We start from the raw sequence: 26,219 nt of genomic DNA on the forward strand, positions 1-26,219 counted from the left end.
AAGTATCATTCTCTGCATAGGTGTCCTCTTTGTGTAATGAGACATATGTGAGCTTAGTTCCATCCACAACTGTATTTCCCGTTACTATATTATAAAACGTGGTGTATTTAAGGACAGAGCTTTAATAAAGCTTTTACATTTGTAATATGGTTTAAATGGTTAAGCTCCTGTCTAAGTCGTAAAAGTGTGTCACTAATATGACATTTCCTCTTTTTTTTCCAGGATGTTCCTCTGAGCTCATGAATGACATACTAAGACAAAGACAGAGGAGGAAACAATAAAATGAGACCAATCAACGATGTTAGCCCCTGGGGAAATAAGCACAAGCCAGTCTGAAGTGATGGAGTACTGATTTGGAGAACTGTCTCCATAAGTTCACAGCAGGAAAAATTCATTGAATGAAACCTTGTGTTGATGCACATGCCCAATATCTTTTTTGGAAAGGGCTGGTACATTAGAACAGAGCCATCCTTCGTTGGACAGGAGTCCAATATATTGATTGTTGCCTGCATCGAGGAGAACATTTAAACTTCTATCTCAGTTGCAAAAACACTCAGTTCCACTTTATTGAAACCACACTGGTATTCACATTTTACAGCTTTCAGCCCTGCTCATGTCATTAAGAGACGCACCAATGACCTGCAGAGGAGGCATGGTGATGAGTGCCTTTTTTTGGTCTGTGGCCATTATGTGTTTGACCCACACAGGCAGAGTAAATGGAGACTGCTGGTTGATCGAGGGTGAGAAGGGCTTTGTGTGGCTCGCTATTTGCAGCCAAAACCAGCCACCTTACGAGGCCATCCCTCAGCATATAAACAGCACCATCGTGGACCTTCGTTTGAATGAAAACAAGATCAAAAGTATTCATTATTCTGCCCTCAGCCGCTTTGCCAATTTGACCTACCTTAACCTGACCAAGAACGAAATAAACTATATCGAGGATGGGGCCTTTGCTGCCCAGTACAACTTACAGGTTCTTCAGTTAGGCTTCAACAAGCTCCGTAACCTGACAGAGGGGATCCTCAGGGGCTTGGGGAAGCTGCAGTACCTATACCTCCAGGCCAACCTGATTGAGACTGTGACACCCAATGCCTTCTGGGAATGCCCCAACATTGAAAATATAGACCTTTCTATGAACCGCATTCAGCAGCTAGATGGGTCCACTTTTACCACCTTAACTAAACTGACCACCTGTGAGCTCTACACGAACCCATTCAACTGCTCCTGTGAATTACTCGGATTTGTGAAGTGGCTCTCAGTTTTCCCCAACAGGACCAATGAAAGGATGGTCTGTGACTCTCCGCCAGGCGTCTCGGGCTATAGCCTGTTGAGCCAGAATCCAAACAACCCAACCTACCGAAATGCCCTTCACATGCTCTCCACTGTGTGTACAGAAGACTATGTGATGACGTCATTCCCTGTGCCCCCGGAACCCATCACCCGCTTTCCAGACTCTACCTCCTGTGGAATGGAGGGCTGCTATTCAGGGACAGAGCCAGATGAGGTCCGAACCAGTCCTACATCAATCGAGGTGGAGGTGCAGCCCGAAATGAAAGTGAAGCAAGTATCACACACCGGTGCAACTGTCACTGTTAAGATTCCTCATCCCTTCAAGAAGATGTACATCCTAGTTCTATACAATAACAGCTTTTTTAGTGACATCCAAAACCTGAAAAGTCACGAGGAGGACATTGAACTAAAGAACCTAAAACCCCACACTGAATACACATACTGTGTCGCTTCCAGCCGTAATGCTCTGCGATTTAATCATACTTGTCTGAAAATAACAACGGGGCCTTGGACTGGGAAGGATAGAGGGACAAACAACGCAACAGCGACCCACTACATCATGACCATCTTGGGGTGTCTCTTTAGCATGGTCATTGTTCTAGGAGTGGTCTATTATTGCTTGCGGAAAAAGCGTCAACAAGATGAAAAGCACAAAAAAGCAGGAAGCCTCAAGAAAAATATTATTGAACTGAAATATGGACAAGAGCTAGAAGGAGGGACAATCTCTAGAATGTCACAGAAGCAGATGATGGCTGGGGAGAGCATGTCTCGCATGCCATACTTGCCGTCTGTTAGTGAGATGGAGCAGTACAAATTTCAAGAGATCAGTGACACACCTAAAATGGCCAAGGGTAACTACATGGATGTTCGAACCGGAGAACACCTTGAACGCAGGGAATGCGATATGTCCATGCCAGGGAACAGCCAAGGGTCCGTAGCAGAGATTTCCACCATTGCAAAAGAGGTTGATAAAGTAAATCAGATCATAAACAATTGTATAGATGCTCTCAAGTCAGAATCCACATCTTTTCAGGGCGTGAAATCTGGATCTGTGTCAACTGCAGAGCCCCAACTCGTTCTGATATCAGAGCAGCCTCAGAGCAAGTCTAGCTTCCTATCCCCAGTGTATAAGGACAGCTATCACCACTCTCTGCAGAGGCACCACACCTCCGACATCTCGCCAAAGCGACCCAGCACTGCCACCGGAGGTCCCATGCACAGCCCCAGGCCTTACCGCCATGAGTCCAAGTACATAGAGAAGACCACACCGACGGGTGAGACGATCCTCACTGTTACGCCAGCTGCTGCCATTCTGAGGGCTGAGGCAGAGAAGATCCGCCAGTACAGTGAGCACCGGCACTCGTATCCTGACGCCCAGATCGAGGAGTTGGAGGGGCCTGACAGCCGCAAGACCTCTATTCTGGAGCCCCTCACTCGGCCCCGCCCCAGAGACTTAGCATACTCTCAGCTTTCACCCCAATACCACAACCTGAGCTACTCCTCCAGTCCTGAATACTACTGCAAACCGTCTCACAGCATCTGGGAGCGCTTCAAACTTCACCGCAAGCGGCACAAAGATGAGGAATACATGGCAGCCGGGCACGCGTTGCGTAAAAAAGTGCAGTTTGCCAAGGACGAGGACCTGCATGATATCCTAGATTACTGGAAAGGTGTATCGGCTCAGCATAAATCTTAATTCCTTCAAGTGTTTTCTACAGGACCACAAGTTGTGTAAATGACACAGAAACCTTATGTATGAAAAGACAATTTAATGGATGGATACTTTAATTTTGCGATTAACAACTTATACTTATGTATCGCAGCATATTTTGACTGTGGGGAAGTGGGGAAAAGAAACTGGAAAAGTATCTTAGATTTGTGACATTATAAGAAATTTGTGGGAAATAAACTTTATTCTACTGTTACATGAATACAAATATTGCAAATTAAGAATATATATATATATGTTGCAATGGATTATAGGTATTTGGGTATCGCATGGCCAAGTCCTGTGACAGTGGATTTGCTGTTGTGTACTTTGAGAAAAATACTGTATCAAACATCGAAAAACATGTCTACTGAAACCTCAATATTTTTCTTGAAGAACTAATGAACAATCATACAAAAGACAACCCATTTCTTCCCTACATATATTTAATTCTACACAGGAACTATGTACAGATACAGTTTCTATATTTGCAATGATTGCTGTGAAAAAAGATTGAAGTCTTGGAAGTGATTGAATCAGGTTTAGCCCATGGATATAAGAGACAGCCAATGTGTTTGCTCTTTATTGAACGCTAAGTTTAGATAAATAATGACTTTGGTCATAGAGCTGGTAAAACCTTGCAATCGTTTTCGTCCTATATCTAGAGTGCAATTTTACTATTTATTTTGTTTTAAGAGGCCACAAAACCAACTGCACAATATTCAAGAGCTGGAATTTTCTAAATTTAGTATACATTGTGAGACAATTCACTGTAGTAATCTGCTGCTGATGCTCTGCATTAGGCAAAGACTTCAAGAGCCATCAGTTGTATTGTTAGAACCAAAGTAGAAAAAGATGGAATGTTTACATATACTTTCTGCATGGTCTAAGATCTCTGAACATAGTAAATCAGGTTCCATATGCATTTTATTTGAATTGGATTATTATCAAAGAGCTGAAAAATTGTCAGTGTTGGTATTGTTGATATTGTAATTAAACTTAACCACAGACTGCAACTTTATATTTTTCCACCTGTTGTTTAGGCAGAGTGCTGAAAGAGCAGTTCAAGCCCTCATAAGTATTTATCTTACACCCCGATGGATGAATGTAAAACATACATAGTGAAACCTGTATATGGCAGCTTTTTACTTTGAATTTCAAGGAAAGTTTTGTTTTTGCTCTTTACAACATTTCCTCCCTTATGTTCCTTTGCCTCTACTTGCTTTATCAAGGAGTATTTCCCATATTGTATGATACTGTTTTGTCTACAAGTCTAAGCCAATAAAGTAAAAAAAACAGTAGTAGTTTGTTTTCAAGGTGGGTCTCGCTAAATAATTAATTTACTTTAATGTTTGGCTGTTTGACACTTTTGTAAATTATCAAAACCACCTCCAGATGCCAGAGTCGAATATTTACAAATGTTCAATTCCATTCTTGATCTTAAATATTGGTACTGGGTTTGTATATTATCAATACAATATTTGAGTGAATATAAGAGGTAACTTGGTTGTCTGACTTAATATTTCAACCGCCTTAAACTTCTGGGATATGTGTACAACTGTAATTTTTGTTTTTCTTTGTTTTCAGTGTTGATATTGTTGACCTCATTTGTTGTCATTTTTTATAAATGCATTTCAATAGATTTCAAGAGCCGTCAGATTTATAGGTAATTTAGCAACTAAGCTATATGTTTTTATACTGCATATTGTAGCACTTCTGTGTCTCATTAAAGTTAGAAATGTTGGGAAACCTGTGAAAGACAGTGAAGAGCTGTTAAAGTACATCAGAATCAAACAAGAGCACAATAGTGTTTTTTTTATTTCTTAATACTATGTTATCTGCTTTCTGACAAAGTACTGTGAAATAAAGTTAAGGGTGCACCCATACCCTCAATATCTCCCATATGGTATTTATATGACTCAGCTGTATGGTATTGTTTTACACTTAATATACATGCAGTTACACAATGTGGGCATCCAACATACCAGTAAATCATCAAACTACAACAATTCAAAGAAGAACCTAGGTTATGATAAACTGAATCCTTGTGATGGTGTAATGTTAATGTAATGTAAAGTAAATCTTTTAATTCAAAGTACACAAATCAAGCTACAGTATGGACTGCTACTATACAATTCACTGCTGAGCAGAGCATTGTTTCAAAACCCCTTTGCTTGAAGAAGCCAAACTAAATCAGATACTTAATTTTCACCTTTTTAATTCTTCTTTCTCATTGTTTGAACAAGAAGGCAATTATTGAGAAACATTATTCCGGATCTTCGACCTGCTTAATGGTTATGATTAACCCATCCTATTAATGGCACTTCGTATCGGAAATTTGACTTGATATTCACTGATTGCTCAATCAAGGAGTAATTATACTGACTTGATAAGCATATTATGGTTGTCAAATTTCCAGTTCTGTCAAATATAAATGGCTATCTTAAATAATAATTGGTAAAAATCCCCCACCTACCATGCTCTAGTACCTAACACCTTCACAAATCCCCTGTCGATATGAATCTCTAGTCAATAATTCATAAACTCAAGATTTCTATTTGCAGGAAGGTATGGTGGTCTATGACAGCAGAAATAATAGGCTGGCTTGTGCCATTACAGATTACTCTGGTGAAGACTGATAAGTATAAAACCATTGCTGTGGGGTATTATGAAAACTAAGATAAACCAAGGCCTCTTTGAAATCATCCAAGCATCAACTTCATACTGACTTGAGTCGAGCTTGGCTCTAGGTTTCTTAAGGAATATCAAACCTGAAAGTACACAGCGAGATCACATAGGTAAACACTGGAAGTTTGACATGTAGTACAGTTTGATAGACAGCTGGAAAAAAAAAATCATAAAACTAGATTTTCAAGAAACAGGACAAGGTTCTGATTACATGTCGTACTATTAGATTATTTTCTACTGATATTGGTCCTGGTGTTTGACCATGCCTTGGTATGAGCCTGTATGTCACAAAATGTGTCTTGTTACTCTCCTCCCAGTATGAAAGTGAGACAATTTGAACTGAGAGAATGCAGTAATCTGAATAATTTACGACAAAAAAACGATATATACACTTTAGGGAGGGAGGATCTTATGCCACAGACCAAATCCATGTAGACCATAAACAATACATTTGGGGTAAAAGAAGAAGAAAGAAATAAGAAGTATTTTTGTCTTTTAAATCTTTCCCCACAAGCCAGTATCTCTGTCATCCCCTCCACAAAGTTTTGAGATGGAAGCAAACGAGTTTCCCCTGGACATGGTGTCGAGAGCATTAATCAGCTGTCGACAGAGCGTGACTTCCGCTCAGAGAGCAAAAAGTGGAAAAAGAGGAAACTCAGTTTCTCAAGTTTCTCAACTCCTAAGAAATGCAACGTCTAATTGGATATGGGTGATCAAGTACAGAGGATACTGAAACTGCTGTGAAGATAAATAAGATCTCCACAGGCTGAGATCAAAGCTCAAATGGTTGATATAATTACCAGGTCTTGCCCATATAAACCTTTTTGAAAAGGTAGAAAAGCACTGACAGCTACGGGACATGAGATTATCCTGAAGAAAAAGCACGAAAGCCAAAAAGGTTCTCATTTTAGACCTTTGCATAGGGAGAAAATATATCCTCTATTATCGTATATATATATGAATTTAACAGAATAGTCTTACAGTGCAGTGGCATAGGACAATCTGTCATTCTATTGTTCAAAAATGGAATTTCAGCTTTCAAAGACTAAAACATTTTGAAGCATAGGTGTGAAGAATAATCAGTGAGGTTGGGGGATGGATGTGGATAGCTTTAATATGCAGGCCTTCTGCATCTGGAGCTGGGTTGCTTAAGCCGCCCATCTGTGAGCTGATCCATTATGTTATTACCAAGGGGGAGTCAAGACCTGTGATGTTTGAGTTGCTCAATCTTGTTCAGCTGAAACCCTCCATTTGAGTTACAAGGAGACGGATGCTGACAGATGGGTCCGATAAGCCAAAGTATCCGGGACCTGCTCATTACAGTTTTTCTCGATTGGTTACACACATTTTCTGAATGCATACCTCATACTCTCAGAACTCTACACACAAATCAAAAAAACACACACACAATGGGCAAAACCCCTCATTTCTCCCGCAAAATTAAACTTAACATTCAAAACAATGTTATTTAATCTCAAAATGGTATTTTGTTTTCAAATGACAAACACAAACCATCATATGAATAGACATTTATAAGAACCATTTGAACACTGATGTGCTCAATGTAAAACACTATGATGAGTGGAAAACACTTCATTCATCATAGTGAGTTAGGCCTTTTTTGTTCAGTGTTACATTTACTACAGACAGTACATACATAAGTGTGTTGTAAAATATTGAGAATATTGTTTTTATACTCAGAACACAGAAATACACAGTAACAAATATATTGTAGGTATTTTTCCCAGAAAAACAATGTACACAGTGTACATCCCAACCAACACAAAGTTGCACATACGGTGGTCTACATACAAAACAACAGAATAATTTACTGTATAGTGTATACAGTTACATTACAGGTTTTCTCAATTGTTTACACACAAATACTGGTACTTGAGACACAATGACCACAACATGTAACTCACAGATCAACCCCATGAACCAACTCATGCACCAACCCCATGAACCAATTCTGCTAAACTACAAGCACAATTCCTGCTTTACACTCAAATTGCAGTTCTAAAACACACTTTTTTCAAAACACTACACACAATTCTCTGCATTTGGCACAATTCTCATGAAGAAAATCTTTTGTTTTCACAAGGAACACACTGCCATTCAAATACGCACTCTGACTCATCGCATGGACAAACACCTGTCACACAGTTTTACAATTAGCAATCAGAGCTTTAGCATAAAAGGGCAACAAGTGACATCTTCTGTTTTTGAGCAATGGATGCCAACATTGGAAACAGAGGCAGAGGAGTGAGAGTAAGAGGACGGGGAGGACAAGGATGAGAAAGGCCAAGGACCATAATCTCTGATGAGATCCGAGACACTTTGGTTGACCATGTAGTCAACCATGGTCTAACAATGAGGGAGGCTGGGCAAAGAGTACAGACAAATTTGAGTAGGTACACTGTAGCATCCATCATCCGGACTTTCCGAAATGAGAAGAAAATAACGCCATAACATTACGGCAAATACAAAGAAAAATAATAGAATAATTTAGAGTTCTGAGAGTATGAGGTATGCATTCAGAAAATGTGTGTAACCAATCGAGAAAAACTGTATTATTATTTTTCTTTGTATTTGCCGTAATGTTATGGCGTTATTTTCTAGGACCATGTTCATGATTTCAGTTTCCCGTTCAGGAGACAGAAGATGTTCCTGACCACCTTGTGTTGGTAATCTTTCAGTTCTGCCAAACAAATAGTAAAATACTGTAAATACTGTGTAGGAATACAAAGTAGGAATACATTTCCCAAATACTTGAAACATACTTTATTTTTACAGTCTTACAGAACAGTCCACAGGCAATACTGTACTACTGTACTCATTGAGTACTGTATTGATATGCAGTAGGCCTACTGCAATTTTGTAGTGAGAGTAGATTTCTTACCTATTCTCATTTCGGAAAGTCCGGATGATGGATGCTACAGTGTACCTACTCAAATTTGTCTGTACTCTTTGCCCAGCCTCCCTCATTGTTAGACCATGGTTGACTACATGGTCAACCAAAGTGTCTCGGATCTCATCAGAGATTATGGTCCTTGGCCTTCCTCATCCTCATCCTCCCCGTCCTCCTCCTCTTACTCTCACTCCTCTGCCTCTGTTTCCAATGTTGGCATCCATTGCTCAAAAACAGAAGAGGTCACCCGTTGCCATTTTATGCTAAAGCTCTGATTGCTAATTGTAAAACTGTGTGACAGGTGTTTGTCCATGTGATGAGTCAGTGTGCGTATTTGAATGGCAGTGTGTTCCTTGTGAAAACAAAAGATTTTCTTCATGAAAATTGTGCCAAATGCAGAGAATTGTGTGTAGTGTTTTGAAAAAGTGTGTTTTAGAACTGCAATTTGAGTGTAAAGCAGGAATTGTGCTTGTAGTTTAGCAGAATTGGTTCATGGGGTTGGTGCATGAGTTACATGTTGTGGTCATTGTGTCTCAAGTACCAGTATTTGTGTGTAAACAATTGAGAAAAACTGTAATACAAGACCCTGCAAGCAAAGTGAAGCCCCGGTGACAAACACAGAGAGTGAGTGAACGATCTCTCAAATGAGCACCGAGCAAAGTCAGGTCACAGGGACCGCCAGTCAACACAAGTGTGCAAAAAAAAAAAAAAGATGAAGGAAGGGGAATGGCTGAGCATACCACATGTTGAAGCAGGATTAAACCGTATTGCTCATTAGGATATAAAAGAGTGAGCAAATCAAAGAGGCTTCACGCATGAGACAGGAGAAAATGAGAAGCGTGCCCACACAGGTCAGGTGACTTTTTGTTACAGGAACTTTTGCTTCTGGCGATAATGAGCACGCCTGTCTCCTCTGCGTCTTGGCTTTCTTTTATATTCACCCCAAAACAAAGACTCTTCTGATCATACAGGAGTACAAACGAGAGGAAACGGAGTGCGGAAATCAATTGATCCATTCTTCTGGAAGATAAAAAGCTTTTAAGCTTTAATTATTTCTCCCTCATAGGCCTCTGAATTTGCTTACCACTCAATTCAGAGGTGAGAGCTCCCCTGCAAACGCTTACAATAGATGAAAAGCATTTACTTTCAACCCACTCAAAATGAAAGTATTAAATATAAGGAGATGATAAAGAGTACAGTTCGTCATTGATAAATCATCACAACTCTCCTATTCTTCTATTGATCTACATGCAGTTCAGGTTAGGTTCCCACCTGCCACCAAAAAGTGGGGATTTTTGGACAGCAATAACAGAATACAAAAATCACTTGATGCTCTGTTGAAATTGTTGTTTATATATCATACATATTGCACAGTACTGCACATGAAAAATCACATTTTATTGGCAATATCTCAAGCCAACTATTAGGTAGTTTTGAGTCCAATGGAGTGGTATTCTCAGATGTATTATTGTGATGTGCGAGTACACATCGGAAAATAACTGCAATCAGTAATCTTGTGGGTCCCTGGACAAGCATGGTCATGATTGCTGAGGAACTAGTTTGTTCTTCTATTGTAGCCTTTTGCCAGTGTCCTTTAATCTTAGAAGCAATCACTCCAAGTCTCCAGATGCTGTGGCTGATTGCAACTTTGACAGAGCAGCGATTGGAAGCAATTGTCCCTTTTTACATGTTTGAGAGGATTATTAATTTGCAGTGATTGAAAAGAGCATTTCCAATACTCAGCTTCATCAATTTATTGTGTATGTCTGTAATCATTGTGCATGTCTGTTGCTTGTACGTTCAACAAGCATATGAAAGTCAAACCTGTTTGTGTGAAAGTGAACATCTCTGAGTGCTTCAGAGGGTGTCAATGCAACTGACTCATTACTTCTTGATGATTACCGTAAGAAGTTGTATTCACAAACCCCAAATGGCCAAGCCTTCCATCTCCTCACCTACTATTGGGCTCTAGGGCACAGAGAGAGAGAGAGAGAGAGAGAGAGATAGAGAGAGAGAGAGAGAGAGAGAGAGAGAGAGAGAGAGAGAGAGAGAGAGAGAGAGAGAGAGAGAGAGAGAGAGAGAGAGAGAATCCAACCCATGTAGATATTAATGCAGTGTCACACTCCTTCACAGTGGCTGCGTTAAGGACACAGGATCATCAGTCTTAAACCCTAGTTTGCAAATTCTACAATGACCCTGAGGCACTTTTAAGAGTTTTCCCCAATAGCTAATATAATTTATTCAGTCAAAATGGTTAGTATAATTAACAAAATCTCCCATCACAGCAATGTCTGTATGTTTAAAAGAAACATGTTATGATAATAATTATGATCATGGGTTGCAGAATACTTGGGACTTTTTATGGATATTTTTCACATCAAGGTGAACGCCACAACATATCAGGACTGCAAAGGGTTCCTATGAGAAGGTGCACAATCCAGCTCTCCATCTGGCTTGCTTCATTTATAGAACACGCCAACAACGTTCACTTGTTCAATATTGAAACGATTAAAAGCTTGGCCTTTACAGTACATGGTGGGATTTTAGGAAAGTTTTTCACATCAATATTAATTTCGAAAATGGCTTTTTCTAGGCTTCTTACCCACAGGCCCTATGGGACAGCTGACATATGCTCTACAGGAAGTCAAATGTAGAGCAGTGGATAAATTGTCAAGAGGTATTAGGCTCAAAGGCACTCTCTTTTCCCCCGACAGTCCTCGTTGACAGATGTAACAACATCTTGTAAGATACAGATAGATGCGTTGCCACTAGAATACGTACTACACTGAATGTGTTAAGACATCCTATCATTGCCTCCCAACACCAATCATTGACCTTGATTATGTCAGACAATTTCCCCCAGAACGAAACACATACAACAGATTTTGAAAATATTTCCATTACCCATGGAAAACACATCAATACTGCTTATAAAAAAGTGTTAAACATATGAATGTAAGTCAAAGAAAGAGCCCACAATTTAGTTCAATTTACTTGAACTAATGGTTTGATCTGTATCACAGTGAAAGGGACGCAAGAAACCTTTTGTGCTTTCTAAACTGCCTCCTCACAGCAGAAGAAGAAAGGAAACTCCTGAAGGCAAACATGGTGACATGAAAAATGTTGGACTTTTCACTCAATGCCTTGAGAAAGAAGAGACAGGAGCAAGATTGGCTCACTTTCTGACCAGGGCCACGGTCATGTAGGATCTGGAGTGGAGAGAAATAACTTGATGAGAAAAGCCTTCTTTCTCTGTTGGGTAGTCACCTGTGGAGTGTACTGACAATCCTTTGCTTCGACAGTAATTGCCTTGAAACAAGCCAACCGCTATCAGTGGAATGCGTCCACGTGCTACGGAGGGGATACAGCTACAACAAGCCCAGAAGTCTCTATCTGGCATCTATTGCTTAGACTGCCAGATAACAGTCTGGAGAGTGTGGAGCCTGTTTTACAAGAGTTCTGGGGATAAGCCCATCGAGTGTTTCACTAGGATATCCATGTGCAATGTGCGTTCAGTGAATATCTGAGCGAAATCAATCCCAGGTGGAAATTCTTGACTGTCTCTGTTAGTTTACATGACACTTGAAGACAACACCATGAATGCTGAATGAGGGCCTAGGCTCACAACAGAATACCAAACAAACAAAATAAAGTAAAGGCCATGATGAAAACATAATTTTATTACATCTATAGTTTTAAATAAACATACTGTAAATAAAGAGGAAATATATAAGATTGATTATTTTACGGTAATAATGCAATTTTAGATAGAGCAAAGTTAAAACTGAGGGAAGAGAATCTAAAGAATATTCCAACACAGACTAATTATAGGGGCAATGTGAAATTATACACTTTCAACCTGATAATTGGATCTCAAAGGTTGAATATAAAGAATATGTAAATGAGCTGTTGGGGGTTGAAATCATGTAGGAGCTTAAACTAGATCTGGGCATTCGGTTTCCTCAAGCTTGAAAAAAGCTATTATGCATAAAGAGTCACCCATTAATCCTCTGTACAGTGTAGTTTCATACACAATTTGAACATGTTTAACAAGGTGTGCTCTCATCAAGCAAAATGCTGAAAGGGTGTTGAAATGTTTTTTTGACTGACTGTTCATTTTCTGTCAAGAGAGAGAAAGAGAGAATGGGGGAGAGAGTGAGAAAGGGACTGAGAAAGTGAAGAAAAGAGTTGTGAATGATACTATAGACAAATGACTGGCCATCCATGCTTTCGCCTGCATCCATATAATCATACTGTGTGAAGTTACATCAACATTTGACATTACTCTATTATGAATGTCCACAGGTACATATGGTTTAGAGATTATTCGTTAATGAGAAACACACTTATAGCTAGTCTGACTGTATTACAGGACCCAACACAACCACCACATTATGGCTGTAAAACATAGACTTTCATTATGTATTTGAGCTGCATCTCCATCTCTTACTCAATAAACATATTTACTGTTAATTACAACTTTGCACATAGTAGATGACCAATTGGTCCATGGTGGAGAAAGGTGCTCAGGGCTTATGGCAGTATAAATTATTAAAATGTCTAAGCATAATTTGGAGGTCTGACACAACATGAATAATAGAACAAACACACAAAAGAAGTTCAAAAATTGATTCATTGAAGGATGACATGAAAACCAACAGAGCAGAAAATTAACGAAGATGAATAACTTCTTTCATTTGCAAATCAGGGGTATTTTTTACCTCTTTAGTTCTGAAGTCAAAAGTAACACAAATGCATTGTGTTTACTGGAACTGATACTTCTGCATGAGGGACAAGTTAGGGAACAGATTCCTTTGTAAGTTGAAGGATATTATATAGGTGTTACTATGACGTTAAAAGTAATTCATATATATATACTTTATTTGAGGTGTTACTACTTTTCTGTGTGCCTTGACAGGATAACATTATAACAATTGACAATGTAGCAAATTCCCTGTCCTGTAGTTATTAACATTTTCTTTTTGTATTTTGTCAAAAGCCCTAACAATCTGTTACCTGCATTGGGGGTTTTTTGCATTGAAAAGAAAATCTTTTAACAGAAACAATCAGTATAATGAGTTCACAGCTGGTTGAAACTATTGTTTCCAATGAGTTTAAATAAAGACAAGAATAGGACTACACTGCAGAGTCTACCTGAGAGGGAGTGATTACTAGAGCTAACAGTCACATCATTTATATGGTTTAAGAAATTAATGAGGAACCTGCTGGAGTGCCTGTATTCTGTCTTTCTTCTCTCATATTACATGTTCCCCATCTTTAACCTGTCCGTGTAAGGTGTGAAGGTGTAGCTGTATGTGATGTTAAGCAATGTTTTGTTTTACTAACTCTAACCTGATTCCTAAGTACTCATTGCCTTCATGAATGTCTTTTTTGGGTGAAAACTGGAGAACGGCAATTCCTTGGTGAAGCCTTTCTAATGAAACAAACGACTGTGGTTCTAATAATATAGCCACAATGGAAGATTCAAATGAATATTTAAATATATCAAAAACAACATCTACTAACCTGCTTCTCTTGAAATAATGCAAGTTATTTCAACATTGACCTGTAGGGTCCATTAATGACTATGTGAGTTAGGGTTCGGACATCTACTGTGGCAGGGAAATATTGCTTGCTCTTGTTTATGTTTTGCGCAGCAGTAATAAAGATTTCCAGTAAACCACTGGGTAACACGACCTTGTGAAAAAAAAATTGAGTCCTGGGAGTAATGGATTTCTATTTTCCTGTCTATAACTGTCAACCCTCCCTTGACGGGCAATTAAAAAGATAAAACAAAAAGATCAAACGTCAGCAAGGCAATGCAGCATATTCATTTGGCCAGTTAATAAGTCCGATGCAAAATCAATATCACATTGTGGAACACTGTCTACCTCATGTTTTAGAAGACAAGTGATTGTGTTCCTTAATTAAATATCTAAAATGACTAATGCAATGCTAGGGTTACTTCTCAAGCTGTTTGTCTATGCATAGACAAACAAGGTGTTCGCTCATTCTACTGTTCTACTCTAGTTACACTCTACTCTACTCTCGTTATTCTGGTAGAAAAGCCTGCTGACAAAGGTATACATGTGTGTATGTGTAGGTGTACAGCTGGAGAATGTATTAATAGACATTTGACACCCTCGCCTTTGTTAGGATTGCATGTTTTTGCCTTGGGTTTTGATGATAACTGCATTCCTTGATCAGTAAAGCTTTTCTCATTAATGACTATTGTGTTAGTTATGTGCACTGATTGGTCGTGGTTGGTAACGACAATCAAGTAAAGTCCTATTTGCTTTGTAAGGGACATTTTCTGTATCAAAGAATGTCCAGCTTGCATTGGGATATGGTGCCATTGGTTAGACCGTGTTTGTGTCCTGACCTTTGAAACTGTCATGAAAACCATTTTTGTGGCAGAGACCCTCCAGCACAGAGACCTTAATTTATGCCTGATTTAAACATCTAAATGTAACAGCACAACCCTACTCTCACAGGCCACAAAATAGTCAGGCTACCCAACAAAATGAATCCTGAGTCTTCAGTTGTTTATTTTGTTGCCAATGCAAACTGATTAATGTGCGTGTGCAACTCCTATGAAACACCTCCATCATTACTAGAATTGGTCACATGCCTTAATATGAATCATCAACTTTATCAACGCCAAATCAGTTGTTATACTTTCAGAATATCAAGACTTGATTGAGATTACAAATGAGTTCCATGTGATTGTTTTCAGCATTAAACAGGAAGTGTTGAGTTCAAGGGTCAAGTCAAAGGGCTTTTCTTTGGCACATGCATAGTGTCATCATGACAGTGAAATTCTTGTGACCTGGCCCGCAACATCTACTCAGTAGAATGAAATAATATATGTATGAAGATATAATAAGAATAGAAGCTAAATACATAACAATAAAAAAAAGAATCACAGCAATTTACAGAGTGTAAGAATGGGGAATATTGGCAATATGAATTGGCTGTAAGGGGAGCAAGACAGCAATCATTATCACCCTCAGGAAGATTAATGGGTCAGCCATGTGGATGCTCTATGACTTGCAGGCAGGAAACAAAACAAAGCAATAGCACTACACAAACACACCCACACACAACTATCTTGATTGCACTAACTATACTATGAGAATAGATTATGTCTACTGTATAAAAGATCACGTTTTCTACAGGTGATGGTCTTCCAGTGCACGTACTGTGAACTGCCTTAGATGTTGGAGTATTCAGAACTCAGTACCAACATGAATAGGAAGAGATAGGAACTTGATCAAAGCTGGACCCTGACAACAGTTAACAAGGATGTAAGAAGGATCCCCATCTTACATAATGAGGACCCAAAAAACCCCACCTAATTGCTTCAGTCCATGCTGCACTACATTACCATTATATGGGACTTTAATTCAGCTCGGTAACAGTCGACTGAGGTGTAATATCCTCCACTTGTCAGCCTGTCTACGTCAATATCATAATGATGACTATTCACCACATCCCACCTGTTTCCTGGTTGAACACATCAGCAGCACCAGTCCATTTGAATGGGCAGTTTCTGAGATGTCTGATGTACTGCGTGTCTGCACTGTACATTTGTATACTTTTTGACGATCGTGACTGTTGAAAAAAAGATGACCATGATGAAGCCTTATGAGGTTGGTTGAATAGATAAACACGGGACAGAGCTGCCTTACACTGTAATCCTTCTTCGTATCAAACAATGCATTTGGAGCTGTTACTCACAGCACATTTGTACACGGGAGACAATGGATTGAATTTTCAGCTGCTGTTTAATCCGAGGGTGTTAACTAGAGTCAGTATGTTGAGACTGACAATAGACTGGATAAGTACTGCAGAGCATTAAAACAATGTACACAAATATTTGTGGCAGTGGAAAATCAACCCTGTTTAGATTGCCGGTGCCCCATAACAGTGCAACACTGCAACATGGCAGTTTGGCATTGTTAATTGTACCCAATTAATAACCTAACGCAACCAGTTTTGCTGGCAGTGCTTATTGATTCTATGTTATTAAAAATCCCAGTGCTACCATCCAGCTCTCACCGCTGAAGCCTCCAGACTGTTAAACAGAGAGCCCCTACAGTCTGCTCCTTTAATTTGGACCATTTGCTATCGATATTGATTAGTTCTCCTTGATATTCCCTTCAGCGGCATGTCTGTGAAACTCCCTGTTAGGCATTGCTCACCCATATGTCAATTAGACCGGGAGAGCTGCATTCTGTTTCAATGAAAGGAGACGGTTTAGGAAGTTGAACAGTTTGACACCACTGCACAAGCTGCTGCAGGAGCTGTTCAGAAGAACGAATTATGTAAAGGATGTGACAATAATATTAACATCTAGACTGAGAGCAAGACAACCTAATGGGGAGTGAAGATATAAATATATGAATTATAATTGCAAATTGAACTGAAGAAGACACCACGTTCAAAAGAAAATTGTGTGGCAGTACCTCTCAGTAGTTTATCACTGAATGCAAAGTCAATTTAGGATTATTCTTAAAACACAGAGTATAAAGGTTTTAAAGAACATTAATTGCCATGTTTTACTTGTATCTTTGGTTAGAAGCAGTTCAATTAATTTCTACCAAAGACACTAAATCATGCCTATTCCTATTGAAAGGGTTTTCTCATCATGTTGAGGTAGGTTTAGGCATTTACGATCATACAGTTCCTTTCACCTTCATCTTTTCTTAGGTATGGTAGTCAAGTCATAACTTGGATCTCAATTCCATATATTTTTACACTATGGAAAAAGTGTCCTCATGGTCATCCACTCAACAGTCCATTGGAAGGGCCCTAGAACATGGCACAAGTGCATCCATCCCCTTGAGTGTGGCACAGAGAGCCAGCATGAACTGGGTCCACATTACAAGCATATGGCTGCACTCTAGTGCCAAATCCAGAAGGCTGTTCTGTGCGATCATCAATAACATTCAACCACACATGTAAATAGCCACCTCCTGGGATTAAAAGAATCCCTGCACTTCTGCCAGAGCCACCACCAGCAGAACACAGCGCAAATACAAGTACCGTCAACATTTACAGTTTACACACAAGAAATGCAAATCTACATTTGAGCATCATGCTATAATGAGCTTCACACCCTCTGTCATGCCTGATGTTATTTCACATGTAAAGTCTAATCACTGGTAATGGTACAGACATCCGGTTTCATCGTGAGAATCCGTTCTGCTGAAGACTAGAGTCCCCATCAAACCTCTAGACCTTACACTGAGCGCAATCATGATTCCACACGACGATTATTAGCACAGTTTATCCCGATGAGTGATTATGACATGTCAGCGGAGATGATTGCTGCTGATGTTGAGATATTTCTCAACCACCTGCTGTCCCTGATTAGGTTCCACAGGAAGTAACATTTCAAACCAAATCACGGACCTTAACTCTCCCCAGGAATAACTGAGCTGATATAACTCTGACTAAATGATGCTGATGCTGTACTCTCAGGAACATGATCTCCTTGGTACATCTTCTCATAAGTGATCTGCTTTAGTCCTTAAAAAGGTTTAGATGTACGGAGTTTGCCAAAAGTATTGATTGAGCCTAAGTGTTAGGTCCCCAGTAATGTTTCTGCAGCATACAGGTCATACTGTTCTCATTGTTCTTTATGACTGTTATTTACCACATGAATACAGCAGCCTACCATTTTTTATTGGTGAATAACGGAACCCGACCTAAGGTGTAGAAAGGATTGTGGTGAATTATGATCTTTTTAACATCCCCTTTCATTGTCTCTGTGGATGGAAGGGCCTTCAAGCATGAACATGGCTGATGAATAACATCAAAATGTATGCATAGTGACTAATACATACAGACATGGCTATTTGTTCAGTCATGAGCTTCATGTATCAGAAATAGTTATAGTAAAAAAAGACTGTTCAAATGACAGGAAGAGGGCTAACTGAGGTCACAACTGACACAGCTAGGATAAAATGCAGACCACTGATTACTCATGCTTAAAGGCACACATATCTATTCTCTGATGTACAAAAGGAAAATTCATGGGACAGATGTTTTGAAGTCAGGGGACACCAGGGTAACAAATGTTATGGTTGAAGTGCTTCCTACCTAGGGATTTTTCTGTTCTGTTTTAATGGCTCCAAAATCAAGATGGATATGGGTGTCTGCTTCATTTTTTTTCACTGAATGTAAAGTAAATGTACTTTACGTGATACATGATAATTGGTTATCATGAAAACAGATGTTAAAAGCATTGACGTCCTGAGGAAGATGTTTTCTGAGGTGGAGATGTGACCATATAAGTCTGGGTATGTTCAATTGTATAATGCACAAGTTGGATAATGTAACACCTCACTAGTCAGTGGAGATAGTAATGATGGTGGGCATGATTGTCTGAAAGCTGACTGCTAGGCCATCGATCCAACTCAAAACATTACTCCTGGTCCGTTTAGCGAGCTACCAATCACATCCCGCCTGATTGATGTGAAGATAATTGAGCTGCCACCAGAGTTTCCATGTTCTCTTTCGCTCCGTTTCAAACTCTGGGAATTTCATTGTATTTTACTTTCACACCATTTGCAGCAAAGGACTCCTGACGTTTATTTATGTCAATATTCTGCCAGACTACTGACAGGGAGACAGGCAGACAGCAGTCTGGACATGATAGACCACTGCCATAGCCAGGCTAATTAATCTCTGGGGATGCCTAGTGCTGCTCTACACGGTCAGCGAGCAGTTCTGTGCCCCTCCTCTGACGTCAGTGACTTAACGACTCTCTGCCAGTGCAGATCGGTACAAAATGTATGATGGTAGTTACAGTTGAGTAAAAAAAACACCTCAGATGAACTCATATGTTGTATTTTGACAGAATATTTTAAAAGCTGAAAAAGGGGCAAAGCAAATATGGCCCTTATATCACAGGGCATTCTCTTCAGACCATGAAGGTTTGAAATAGAGTAATTATGCAGAATCTTAATGAGAGATTCTGAATCCAATTGTTTGTTTTGTTTCTATCATAGAAGGGTTGGACCAACATCAGGTCATTGAAATGCAACTGGCAAAAATAAGTCAATTTTTGTTCTAAGCTTTGTTGTTTTCCGAAGGCACTTAATCGCAATCTGCCTTCTTCACACAACAAGCATACACCAAGGAGCAAAGGGGGACAATTAATCATAACGCAAACACAATGGCAACATGGAGGACAGGTGCAGGATTCTGGAAGATTCAATCAAGGAAATCATATTTCTTATTTTTCCACCCATCACCTTAACCAACAATGTCAAAATATGTGTCACAAAAGTCAAAAGGAAAATAAGACCCCTGCATTTATTTACATAAATATAAAACCTCGCAGCAAAGAAAGACAGAAAATGACTCTTCACAAATTGACAGGAACATCTCTCCCCAGCTTGAATTAACATTAGAGAGGTCCTGCTAAAATGATCATGAAAATGGTTTTTTTCCTTGGTCCTGGTGTTGCCGCTCTAAAGACCACATTAGGGCATGGCAGCCGCCCCATTGAGTCTCTCCATCTGTGAATGGCCCAGCAGCAGGTTAGTGCAGCCCACACTGAGGAGAATGAAGCCAGGGTGTTAATAATTAAGGAAGCTCTGCTTCCCCATCTCTGCATTGTCCTCTCTCATGATAGCCATAAGCCGGTTGATTATCCTTTTCACTGTCGACTCTGCAAGATAATCATCTGCTGCCCGCTGATACAGTGCCCATCACATAAATGCTTGCATTCAAACTAACTGCATCATTGCTCTTGGGAAATGGAAGCTCCGTCAGAAAGCTTGGCCATGCACTGTGATAGTCACAGATTATGTTAACACACCAAAGTCTACTTTTTGAAAGTAGAAGGATATGGTTTTCGAGAGTTAGGTAGTAGTCTTTGAGCATGACATGCTCCTCCAATGTGATCATTTGTATGATGGCCTAGCTCTTTTTGGCAATCACACATTTCAAATAAGGCTTCCAAGCTACACTCTTAAAAGGCATGGCAGGACTGTTTGAGACATGTGTAGAATGGCTATTGTGTCAGAAAGGTTAATGACAAAGACGACGTAACTCATTCAGTCACTGGTGACAAGTGAAATACCTTTTATCCACGATACATTTACAAGATAGTACAGAATAAGCTAGAGAACCTGATTGCAGATCACTTTGCAGAGTGAAGTGAGCCAATTTGATTGACGTACCTTCAGCTTGTGAAATGAACTCAGATTCTGATCTAAGTGTAGCTTTGTAGACTGTCTCCTACTTCAATGCCATTTTCACTCTAGTGGAAGAGATTTAATGTAAAGTCAATTGAACTTAATAAGCAATGGACCAGAAGGATGGACTGATACACCGAAGTTTAATCTAAATTATCCTATAGTTACAGTCATTTAGCCATTAACTTTAGATTACGTTTAGTCGGAGAGTAGAAAAATTGGAAATTGTGAATACACGTGCGCAATGAATATATATATGGTTTGCTTCCAGTGCATTGGAAATTTCTTTACAATGTTGGGAAGCAATTACCTAATAGCATTAATTTCTCATGTTTTTTTCAGTCCTGGAGGGCAGATAATTGGCATGGGAAGGCAGCTAGTCTTCGTAAAGTAAATTCCCAGGCTAGTTTTACCTGAGCATGATGAAGCCTTGAGGGGGACCCTGTTATTCTTTATACACTCCTTTAAACAGAATATCTGAGGTCTCCTACCAGATGAAACAGGCCCCAGTAAAAGACTTGTGCTTAGTGGAGGCAGGGAAGATTTTGACATTTGTCTCCTGTGTTTTCACATTTCAACACGGATCAATGTCCAACGAGCATCAATTCCACATGAGTTAGAGCCAAAAGCAAACACAACCATGGGGATATTACTGTCTTCTGCCTGGATTGGTGGTCATTGGACAACACAGACCTGAACACAAGCTAACAATATGGTTTTAATATTGAACTCGTATTCCCAACAAGTGGAAGTGTAGCTCTGTATACATACTGGCAATGTATTTTATTGTGGTACTTTCCCCCTTTTTTAACAGCTATAGTGAGAGTAGGATAGATATTATTGTGTGTTCTAACCCACAATCCCATATTTATACTTTCTCAATTCACACTCAAACAAACTTTGAGAGCTCCTTTGGGACCCAGGACATCTGAGAGTTGCCTTTTATGTCTCCACATATAATGTGAAGTTATGTGAGTTCGCTCAATGCAATTAACTAAATAAATCAAATGCGAACATCTCTTTATATATTTATAAGCATTTAATAACACCATTACTCTTTCTGACATAACATTTATTGGTTGTGTATATCCTTTCTGCAGCACGTAACAAAGTTAGATTAAAATATCAGACGAAATCACTGTGGTTTGCAATTTGAAGTTAGAAGAAAACAATTATTGCAGCTCCCAAGGCCACACCATAACACATCGGGACTTTAAAATCTGTTTAATGCATTACACATAATGTACGAGAGGGTATACTAGCAACAGAGCACAGTGGGAACCTCTGTATATGATCATGTGCTCTGAGAGTGATTTTTTAGAAACCGCTTTTCATGAAAAGCAAATGGACCATAGTTGACACCAGATCGTATAAAAGCAGTTTGGACCTTGCTCTCAAACCAAATATATCCCAACTACTTGTATTCAAACTCCCCCACTGTAGAAGTCAATATCGCTTCCGGCCACAGTTTCAAGTGCTGTTGCAGGGGGAAAATGTGTCAAATGGCAGTTAAGGACAAATACAGGGTATTGACACCCAGGTTTTTCGTATCTTCCATGCTTGCTCACGACTTTGAACTGTATGGCACACAAGTGTAATTTATCACCCCCTGCCAATCTGAGTACTGTGTAAAGCTAATTCAACATAGGTTCACAGCAAATTTTGAAGATACATTTTTTGAAGGTTTTTCAGGATTCAAAGCAAATTCAGTTACGTAGTGTACTATAAAGCTTGTACTTTGTGGTTAAGACAGCAAATTCATTAGTGATGCTTGCAGCAGTTCATCAGCTCTTAGAGACAGAAAGTTCCATAAATACACAGAATAGGCAGAGTTCAAGGAGCATAAATTGGGCAATATGCCTGTTCAGCAGCTAAATATACAAATTAAATGGTGTGTACAGGCCCACTTTCCAGAAGAGCGCAAGTGGTGCAGAGTGTAGAGTCCTGCTGATTCAAAGCCCAAGCTCGATGAACACTGACACAGAATCATGTCTCCAACCTGGTCGCAGGTGTACACTCCAGGCCACCTTTAACTCAGTGGTTCTGACAAATAGTGATCAAAGGCACTTTGGCTCAGAGAGATGTATCACAGACTTCATGCAAGATTGCCTCTTAAGGATGGAATCCACACAGCAGGAATTCCCATCCTAAAAGCTCACCTAGTGTGAAAATTGTTTAAAACTGTTGTTGAAAAATAGAGATGCAAATGGTGAAGGCTCATTCATGGCCATGAATTCAGTACTCAGGTTATTATCACAGCAAAAGCTGAGACATCCAAATTGCCTTTCAAATATCTACCACAGGCTACATTCACAATATGTATGTACACTGTTCACCTCTTACCTTTCCAGTATGGTTGATTCTGAGTCAGAAAGTATGGAGCCTGAAATAAAATAGCTAGGCGATAAACATTTGTCGTGAGTAGCCTGATGTAATTAGTAGCAACTGACATCAGCAATCTGACTCTAATATGGTTATAAAATGGTTATAAAAATAACCACAGGAAGAAAACAGTTGAGGGATGTTTCCATCATAGAATTTTACTCTTGAATAAACAGTATTGACTGACTCCAGAAGCAGGAAGGGGGAATAATTTCAATCAAATACGAGAAAATTCACTGTTGGGGTTGAGTGGTCTGTGTAATTTGCCTCTTTAGATGCTTTGGTTGGGTTCTGAGCTTGATCCATAGTCTTGGCCTTTTACCCCCCAAAGACATTTATCTAATCTGGAGTTTTGCCAGAAATCAATTTTATTTTAAAGCACAGTTTACTGCAGTTCATGTACAGTGTATTGACACAAACAAGGAGCTCTACTTCAGATGTAAAGTTCCGACTTTTTTCATTGCAAAGCTTGCTGATAAAATTTGACTTGTCAATGATTGCATCCTCTGATTGACAAAATCAGACAAGTAGATAGTAAATGACTATAACTGTACTAGTGTGTTTCCTAAAAACATTTAAAATTGTTAATCATTATATCAGCAACATTTTACATTTTTTAAATGCTTTGGATAAGAGCGTCTGCTAAATGTAAATGTAAATGTACCCAACATTTCGAGTTTTCTAAATGGCATAATTTCTTTGGTTTCACAGGACAGTGCTACAGAGATATGTGGAAGTCTCTTTACAAGTATAGTCTGGGGAAGTCTGGTCTTCCAAACCTACATAATTGTGTAAAGGTGAAAATTGAGGTGTCTGTTCTCTAAGCAGGTAATTTCTCAATCGTAACACAATTAATGGAAATCATTAGGGCTAATGGAATAGCAAAGCTCTTGTCTGCTTCAGGAAAGTTTCCTCCCATTAGGGACACTTCACTTGCTTAGATACATGACTGTGCTGGGTTCCTGTTAATGCAGATTCATATGTCCACATGCAAGCAGACTTATGCTTTACTCCCCATTCCAGCATGAGCAATGGATTATTGTATTCAATCAAAAAGTTGACAAACCGGTTGCTTCGTCAAGAATAAAGACAGTTGATTTTCCAACCACCTTTCTCAGCAAGGAAAATCCAGAAATTGACCAATACCCTTTCAACATTCTTTATTCCACCCACAATGCGTTGAGATTTACGATAAACATAATTGTATGGATCTTGCTTAGTGAAGGTTGAGTCCAGTCCACTAATTAGAAATGTTGGAACGGGTAAATTCCAATATTGGGTTGCCCTGGGCGGCCATTAATGTCAAGCCCTGGATAAGCATTTGTGAAGGTCGTACTCCTCAATCAGCTCTTGCTGGTTATCATGTCAGTCCAGAAATCAGGCCTCAAGAGGCTGTCAGGAGCAATGGACTTCTTAACCCATTTTTTCATTTCTATTCATTCGAATTTGTGAACACAGATTCAATAATTCAGTCAATATGAGCAACATGGAAGGGGAAAACATATAGAATATAGCTCAGTGGTGCAACATTTAGACTGCAGGTCTATTGATTGCAATTCAAATCTTCCTCTGTGTGTTGCTTTAGATAAAAGTCTCTGCTAAGTGAACAATTATACACTACAGCCATAAATGTATAACATGAAAACACTGGCAACTGGATCCCGATTCCATTCTGAATGACGTGTACCTCAATATTCATGTTATTAAGTATGTTATTATAGTGTTATTAAGTATGTTATTATAGTGTTATTAAGTATGTTATTATAGTGTTACTAAGTTGATACTGAGACACATCCACTTTTCTAATATCCTTCAGTATATGAAACATTGTCCTGGTGAACAAAATGTAATCCATTGATGCAGAAACACAACCTTTTTTCATTTTGTTCAGTCACAGCAACATGGCTTTCCCTGTTCCCTGTGAAGATATAAAAGAAAGGGAATTCATAGGCACTTGCCATAGTTGCTATTCCAAATAGTCAATGCCTGCTCATTACTAATTCTGTTTAACATGTTTACACATAACATTGTTTTGCAGCTGCAGTGTTACATGTACTGTAACTGCCTTGAAATTGAACTACATTTGAAAGTGAGATGAGCGAGACGCGTGTATTATAGTGTACTATAAAATATGTGGCTTGTAGAAACAACAGTTTTAAATATAAGTTCTAAACATTTAAGTTTCTAAACCTGTTAAGAGGATTATTGTGGATTCACTTTGTGTATTAATTTGAGGGTGAGGGAGCAATCCAGCAATTAGGTAAAGCTTATGACTGATAAGCTCAGATCAGTGGCTAGAGCAAAGGCATGGACCTCTCCAATCAGGAATTAACCAACTTTCAACAGACCTCAACTTTCTCCTTTCAGAGTCTTTACTGTAATCTTCAGACATCATTAATGTGTATGAAGAATATAGACCATAATGTGATATCAATGAACAAATCCCCACATTTTCACTTCTCCCTTTTCTCCAATGATGAATGAAATGTACACCATTGAACACATAATTTCACGCCAACACAGTTGGTGTGAAGAAATCAGTGAATGAGTAAGTCTGCTTTTTCACAAATGCAGCATACAAACTATTTTAAGCACACATCATCTGACACATCATATTATTGTGTGAACACCAGTTGGCCATGTTCTATGCTCCTGTCTAAGAACAATGGCTTTGGTAGTTAAAAATATTTTTTTCAACACAGTTTGTTCTCAGTCGAGTAGAAGTAATAGCCAAAAGCTTTGTGCCCAGACACCATGGTATCACCACCTACAGACGTAAAATCTGGCATATCCTCTTTCCTTCCACAAGGGTAACGCATTCATGGCGCCATCCCCGAGGCCCGCTCTCAATCTAAACTTGAATCATGCGTGAATTCAGCTACAACCTAATCTTAAAGCCCAATGTGTTTTAAACAATGGGTCCCAGTGGCACAAAAAGTGCTTATCAGTGCCATTTTCCTCGTGCAGCTTTGTTGTTGTGTTTAAAAGTGTGTAAGGACACCTTCATTTCCTCCCTCTCATTATACGC

General features: G+C 39.2%; 1 protein-coding gene across 1 annotated transcript; it reads left to right on the forward strand.

The window, feature by feature from the left end:
• Window positions 1-613: 613 nt before the first annotated feature.
• On the forward strand, window positions 614-2,986 carry elfn1a (extracellular leucine-rich repeat and fibronectin type III domain containing 1a). Its single transcript, XM_067233483.1, has one exon. The coding sequence runs from the start codon at window positions 614-616 to the stop codon at window positions 2,984-2,986; it is 2,373 nt and encodes a 790-aa protein (XP_067089584.1).
• Window positions 2,987-26,219: the final 23,233 nt, after the last annotated feature.

Source organism: Osmerus mordax, chromosome 3 (assembly GCF_038355195.1).
Source record: "Osmerus mordax isolate fOsmMor3 chromosome 3, fOsmMor3.pri, whole genome shotgun sequence".
In the NCBI taxonomy this organism is placed as follows: Eukaryota; Metazoa; Chordata; class Actinopteri; order Osmeriformes; family Osmeridae; genus Osmerus; species Osmerus mordax.